At 35.8% G+C, this 7,500-nt stretch overlaps 1 protein-coding gene across 1 annotated transcript in view; it reads right to left on the bottom strand.

Annotated features, from left to right (window-relative positions):
• The window catches only part of LOC115215981, a 39,596-nt gene extending 33,590 nt beyond the window's left edge, over positions 1–6,006 (bottom strand). The window contains exon 1 of the mRNA XM_029785587.1: positions 5,281–6,006. Coding sequence (XP_029641447.1) covers positions 5,281–6,006 — 726 coding nt within the window. The remainder of the gene's footprint in view (positions 1–5,280) is intronic.
• Between the last annotated feature and the right edge of the window lie 1,494 nt (positions 6,007–7,500).

Raw genomic sequence — 7,500 nt, 5'->3', positions numbered from 1 at the left:
ATGTATATATGTATGTATGTATGTATGTATGTATATATATATATATATATATGTGTGTGTGTGTGTGTGTGTGTGTGTGTGTGTGTGTAAGTATATATGTTTATGTATATGTGTGTATGTGTGCGTGTGTGTGTATGTGCGTGTGTATACACACAAAATGCACTTAACAGTGTGTAAGAGAAGCTTGGCTGACTGTAAAACAAGAACGACATTGTTATTAATACATCACACTACTAATACTACTACTACTACTACTACTACTACTACTACTACTACCACCACCACCACCACCACTACTACTACAAGTAGCAGCAGCAACAGCAGCAGCAGTAGCAGCAACAGCAGCAGCAGCACTATTATTATTATTATTATTAGTAGTAGTAGTAGTAGTAGCTTCAACAATCGTAATAATAAGTTGCTTGATTGCTAAATATCCGGGCAGCTTCATGGTGTCTTTGCATGGCTGTTTGCTGAGATTGAATCCCGCCCAAAGTTAATTTTGCTTTTAATCCTCAATCCACCTGACAGTAGAGAAAATATGCACCAGGAAATGCAAGAACCTGTTCCTTCTAATGTACAACTGATTAAAGTTTGTGACTTAAGCCATCATTTGATCCAATGAGTTAACAGAATTGGTAAAGCTACGGAAGTAAAATGCTTTTTAACAACCAGTTATTATCTCTTTGATAATGATTTCTAATTGCGCTGGTTTTGTCTCTCTATTTCAGTTTTTCTGCTGATTAGTTTGGAATTATTTGGGGAACAACCACCTGCCATCTATGTAATCGACTATACCTATTTCTTTACTACCCACATGGGGCTAAACACAGAGGGGGCAAACAAGGACAGACAAACGGATTAAGTTGATTATATCGACCCCAGTGCATAACTGGTACTTATTTAATCGACCCTGAAAGGATGAAAGGCAAAGTCGACCTCGGCGGAATTTGAACTCAGAACGTAGCGGCAGACGAAATACTGCTAAGCATTTCACCCGTCGTGCTAACGACTCTGCCAGCTCGCCGCCTTTAATCGACTATACCGCCCTCTATGTAGGTGTTTGGCCTTGTAATGCTGTTAGAGATCATTACCATTATCTTCTTTGTAGCCGTCGTTACCCTCATCATCATCAACACCATATCTATCGACATCGTCATCGTCATCATTCTACTAAAATCACAATTATCATCATCATCATCATCATCATCATCATCATCATCATCATCACCGTCATTATCATCATCATTGTGGTCATGCCCTCGTCGTCGTCATCGTTGTCGTGGATGTCGAGGATTACATATATATCATTATGGCAATTAAAACGACTGTACACAAATATAACGCTCACGATTGCTTCAGTTGCTAGGGCCCACCCATCACCGTGTATTTTTTTTTCCTGGTGAACCGACTTCATTGACATATCATTTGCGTAGCAAAAGAAACCTGAATTTCTTCTACAAAACCAAAAAGTATTCCATCCCTCAACGGTTGCTACATCTCTACAACGTTCACGTGAAATTTAGGGAGAGTGAGTAGCTGATTGACAACATATTGGTTCGTGTCTTCTGTTGGATAAGGCTCTAAAATATAGGGCGGTGAAGCTACTTCATAAACAGACATACTAAAACAATATAATCAATGCGCTCTTTTAAAGCCTAGCTAGGCTCATGAGCCCGGTTTCCCGGTTTCCATGGCGTATGTGTTCCCAAGCTGGATGGGATGCCAGTCCATCGCAGCGATACTCATTTTTGTCAGCTTAGTGGCCTGGACCTACGGGAAATGAAGTGTTTTGCTCAAGAACACAACGCGTCGCCCGGTCCAGGAATCGAAACCGCAAGCTTACGATCATGATGCTGACACCCTAACCACTAAGCCACGCGCCTCCATACAGACATACTAAACCAGATTAAAAAAAAAAAAAGTCAAATGATTCGCCTAAAGTTGTTCGCAAACATCGTCTAACGTCTAGCCCACTGTTCTCTCTTTCCGTTTTACTCTCTCCTTTTTGTTCTGCACAGATAGTGACCTCAGAGAAAGCTGCTTTCATTCTGTGTGGACTATAAGTAATACTAATTATTTTATTCGCACAAACAGCTCCCTGCTGCTCATCAGCTAGCCTTTCTCCCTACAATATACTTCCTATATGTGTATTTGCGTGTTTTAAAGGAGTGAGGAAAGGCAAACAATTAGGCAATGCAGGACAAGGATATTTAATTTCATTTAATTTAATCTAAATTTAAGCTACATAATCTTTATATACAAAAGAGAGGTTTTGTGCTGTCTGTCTCCTACGATTTAGATTCCTAACTACTCCCACATTTTGCGGTGCAGTTTAACCAAAACCGGGTATCTTATAGTCATGATTCATATCGAGCCCTTCTGGGTATTAGCGCGCGTCTACGATGAGTCTACGATTTAAAAAAAAAATTACCATCAATTTTTCTCATTTTAATGCATTTTTGGCATATATAAGGGAAGTAACTCTCTAAAAATGTATTATTAAATCTCAGAACGTAAAAAGCTACAGTAACACCCCCCCCTTTGTGGTTAGCCATATTGAGATGGCTATTATACTTTACATCTCTAAAAATGCTTATATAGTTATTTCCCTTACAAACCCGAGCAACGCCTGGCGATACTGCTAGTAAATGATAAAAATAGAACAAAATGGTAAAGAAAGTCTCTGACAGTTGTTTCTGGGATATCCCAGCTATTGGGGTATCGTATCTAGTGAAGTCTAGAAATATAGATTAGATAGTGGAAGAAAGTTCCTCATCAATGGTATATGTTGTGGTTCGCTATGTGATTCTATAGTTTGTTTTTCTCGCTAATTTAATCAGAGTAGATGCTACCTATAGCCGTTTTTGAACAAGACAGTCACACATGCACAACTTCAACTGCTGTTCTAACTGGTGTTTTGGTGGTACTACTAGCCGAGCACCCAGAACGCATACACAAATTTCTATTTAAAAGTTTATTTTGTCTATTAACAGGAAAATGTGGTAAGAGAACCATTTACGGGATCGATCTCAATCGTCAGCAATGGCCTGCTAAAGTCATGAACACATTCCATTCACCCAGGCTGAGTCAGTTAAAAAATAAATTAACATAAATTAAGATTAAGCAGAGGCTTCCAGGTAAATTCAATACATACGTTACTACACATTGCCATTGTTTGATTTCAAATCCGTTCACTAACGCTGTTCATGAAATAAACAGGAATCAGACAGCGAACAATTCGACACATTGATCTACTTAACACGCTGTAATACATCATCATCATCATGTAATACATCGTATATCCCACTGATGTTTCCTGCTCACTCTCTCCGTTTTACTCTCACCTTTTTGTTCTGCACAAATATTGACCTCAGAGAAAACTGCTTTCATTTTCGACACATTGATCTTACTTAACACGCTGTAATACATCATCATCATCGTTGAAGGTGTTGACTTCATTGTTATAGTTGTTCCTGTTGTCATTGATGTTGCTAGTCGAAGATATGATGTTTGTTTGCATTATGTTTCTATGTTCAGTGTTTCAGATATTCGCTTGGCATACACACGGGAATAATCTTATCGTGTCTTTGCTTCTTGGTCTGCATACAATTATATATGTGTGCATATATGTATATGTATATCTATGTATATGTATATCTATCTATCTATCTATCTATCTATCTATCTATCTATCTATCTATCTATCTATCTATATCTATCTATCTATCTATCTATCTATATATCTATCTCTCTCTCTCTCTCTCTCTCTCTCTCTATATATATATATAAGAAAAATAAAAACGGAAAATACGCACACTTACATGGTTATAGTATAATTTTTAATGTATCGACCGGTTTCACAATCGCTATTCATGAAACAATGTTTAATTTATTTGAAAATTTATTTTTTCTTAAGAAGAAAATGGGTCCATGTTGTTTATAATGAGATTCACGAGTGAATGATTTTACAAGTTGACAAGTAAAGGGAGGTAATTGGTTGTTATTTTTGTTATTGTTGTGTGTAGGGGAGATAACTGCTTAGGTTTTGGGTGGGGAAAATATGTGTACAGAAAGGAGGCAGGTTAAAAAAAGAGGGGGCCTTGTTTAGTAGGGGATTTATGTACAGTGATGTAATATGTAAAAATATAAAAATTGGTTATGCGTGCTTATTCAGACGCGTTTTGTATTTTTCAATGAAAAAAGTTTCTTTATTTAAGCGTTTTAGTTAAGAGATTGTGTCTTTGCACTGGTAGAAAGGGAAGACTGTAAAATTTGGTTTGATGTTACCTGCACATTTTTCTATGTGTTCACTAAGAGAGATTTGTCTGTATTGTATGATACGGATTTGCTCCTTATGCAGAGTAATTCTCTTCCTCAAAATTAAACTCATTTGTCCAATGTACTGATGACTGCAACCCGAGCAGGTTATTACATAAATTAGATTCTCAGAGGCACAGGTGAAACTAGTTTTAATTGTGAACCTCTCTCCTTGTTTGAAAAGGAAGTCCGAGCCTTCAAGCAGGTGGGGGCAGGTTCCACAGTTCGGGCGTCCACATTTTTCAACCGTTGGTTTCGTGGTTGTTTTGAAAAGCTTCGCATTTGTTAATAGTATCTTTAGCGATTTTTCTTGTTTTTTGCATTTGATGAGTTTATGTGTTTTCAGGATGTCATTCATTTTTGGATCTCTAGTTAGTAAAGGGAGAGTTTGCACAATAGTGTTGAATGCCTCACTGTTTCTGGTGTTGTGTGTTGATATAAAAAGTAATGTTTTGGTTTGAGGTGTGGTGCTAGTTTTTTTTTGTTCTTAGTGTTTTTGTGTCTAATTGTTTGGCACGTTTAATTCCCTCGTCGATAAGAGAGGGTGGATATTGCCTTTCAATAAGTGTTGTTTTGAGGTCTTGAAGACGAAGGTCCCGAGTTGTTCTATCAGACACTATTGTGCAGATCCTGTTTGCTAAGTTAAAAGGGATGTTTATTTTTATGTGTTTCGGGTGGCATGAGTTAAAAAGAAGATATTGTTTTGCGTCAGTTGGTTTATAATAAATGTCAGTTATGATTTCATTGTTGACTTATTTTTATCATGATGTCTAAAAAAGAAAGTTGTTCTTTATTATATTCCATTGTGAATTGAATGTTACTATTTATGTCATTTAGTGTTGTTTTGAAATCCAAAAGTTTGTCGATGTTCACCTTCCAGATGATAAAACAGTCATCCAAGTATCGTTTCCAATTTTCTCTTATGTAGAGGTAAAATGGGTAACCATATTTCTGAAGTGATACTTCATATAAGGTGAATTCAAAATAGCCCATTATTAGATTCGCAAGAACAGGAGCTGCTTTCGTCCCCATCGCAATTCCGCATTTCTGACGATAGTATGTGTCATCAAACAGGAAATAATTGTTCTGAAGTATAAATTTTAAGGATTCAATAATAAAGGTCTGGTTTATGCGTTCCAGGAGGACTTCGGGGTACTTTTCCAACCAGAATTTAATTGCTTTCATTCCATAGTCATGGGGGATGTTGGTGTAAAGATTGATTACATCGAGGGTGACCAATACTGCTTCTTCAATAATCGTTTTTGGTAGGTGTTCTAACATGTCTAAATCATTCCTAATGAAGCTTTTGATGTATTTCAGCAAGGGTTTCAGTAGGATGTCTAGAAAATTGCTCAGTCGGTGGGTTTCACAAGCTGGTCCAGCTACAATGGGTCTTAAAGTCAAGTCTTCTGGCGTTTGGATATTTATATATTTGCCTGGTGATTGTTTGCAGGCTTCATTGATTATCTTGCTCTTGTGTATTTTAGGGAGGATATAAAAAAGACTGGGTTTACATTTGAAGTTCGTGATGTAGTCTGTTTCTTTTTCTGTCAGGCCTTTTCCATGTAGAAGAATTAAGGATGCAAGATTTTTCATTGTTTTTTGTTGTTTATAGTTCATAATTTTTTCGTAGAAGGCCTCGTTTTCTAACATGGAAAGTACTAGTTTTTTATAGTGTTCTGTGTCCATCAAAACTACAGCACTTCCTTTGTCAGCTTCTTTAATTGTCAGGTATTATACTATAACCATGTAAATGTGCGTATTTTCCGTTTTTATTTTTCTTATATACATTACAATCCACCACGTGGGGACAACCGAAATTCCTCTTTTTGTTATATATATATATAATATATATATATATATATATATATATATATATATATATATATATATATATATATGTGTGTGTGTGTGTGTGTGTACACATAAATACATACATACATATTTATTTCCCCGAAATTTGTCTAAATGTGTATATAATAATTTATCAGCTGAATAAAGTTACAACACTTTTTTACAATGTCGAAGTGTGCTTAACATTTAAAAAACATATTTTATAATGTTCAAGTTCAATTAGCGCTTTCATACGTTCGTAGTAATCAAATTTCAAAATATATTTAACTAAGAATTGAGTTCTTGACAACTGTAGTAAAATAGCTGTCGTTTTTAAAAATTTTTATATCTTTCAGAAGGCTACAACAAACTGAATTTTTGGAATACGGTTTTGACCAATCAGTATGCCACTGAAACGTCACAGACTACCGGGCACACCGATATCACTGGAATAGAATCCGCCTTTATTTTAACCAATTAGCTTGCGCTTTACATGCAGTGGTTTTATGAGTGTGCAAACTTAGCTGAACTCGATCTTTTTTTATTTCAATTGCTGGGAATCTTTTGTAATTTGTTTATATTTATATGTTAAAGATATTTTTTTAATTCACATCATTAACTTGTTGTTATATTATTGTTGTTATTTCCTCTCAGAAGAGGTTTGAACATTTTAATAAAAGGGTTTACATTTATCTTTCTTCCAATCTCACTTGTGTCATATAGTTTGTGGAAAAGAAAAATTAGACCACATGTTTCTATATGTTCGATCAATGGAATTTGGCGAACTTTAGTGTTCCGGATTTTTTGTATGTGGACTCGTGCGCGTTCCGATAACGTGTTCCCTGTCTCGCCAATATACAGTTCCTCGCAATTCGGGCATTTTATGCAGGAGATCAAATTTCTGCTTTTGCACTTCATATTGCATTTGTGAAAATCTGTCCAATTTTTGTTCTAATGGATCTACCTGTATGCATTTATTGGCACGTTCTACATCTGTTATCATTACGCTTGGATACTGTGAATGTTGCATCCTGTTTATTCATGTTGAATTTTGCCTTTGTTAATAGCTTCTTTTGGTTATGTGTTTGCCTTTTGGTTAAGATATGTGTTTGATTAGTTACTATGCTTTTTAATTTTTCACTTTGTTTCATGATAGGCAAATTTGTTTTGATGATGTTAAAAATGTTTTGGTGATGCAGATTGTGTATTACTAGAAATAGTATTGTGTTCCGTTGATGGGTTCGTCTTTCTTGTGTTGCCCTAATTTGTTCTATAGGTATCTCTTTTGCTCGTTGTATGCTATTTTCTATAAGTAGGAGAGGGTATTTTTGTTTGAGCAGAAATACTTTG

Source organism: Octopus sinensis, linkage group LG1, assembly GCF_006345805.1.
Source record: "Octopus sinensis linkage group LG1, ASM634580v1, whole genome shotgun sequence".
NCBI classification, from domain to species: domain Eukaryota; kingdom Metazoa; phylum Mollusca; class Cephalopoda; order Octopoda; family Octopodidae; genus Octopus; species Octopus sinensis.
The sequence above is the reverse complement of the archived record's forward strand: the minus strand, read 5'-3'. Positions and strand labels throughout refer to the sequence as shown.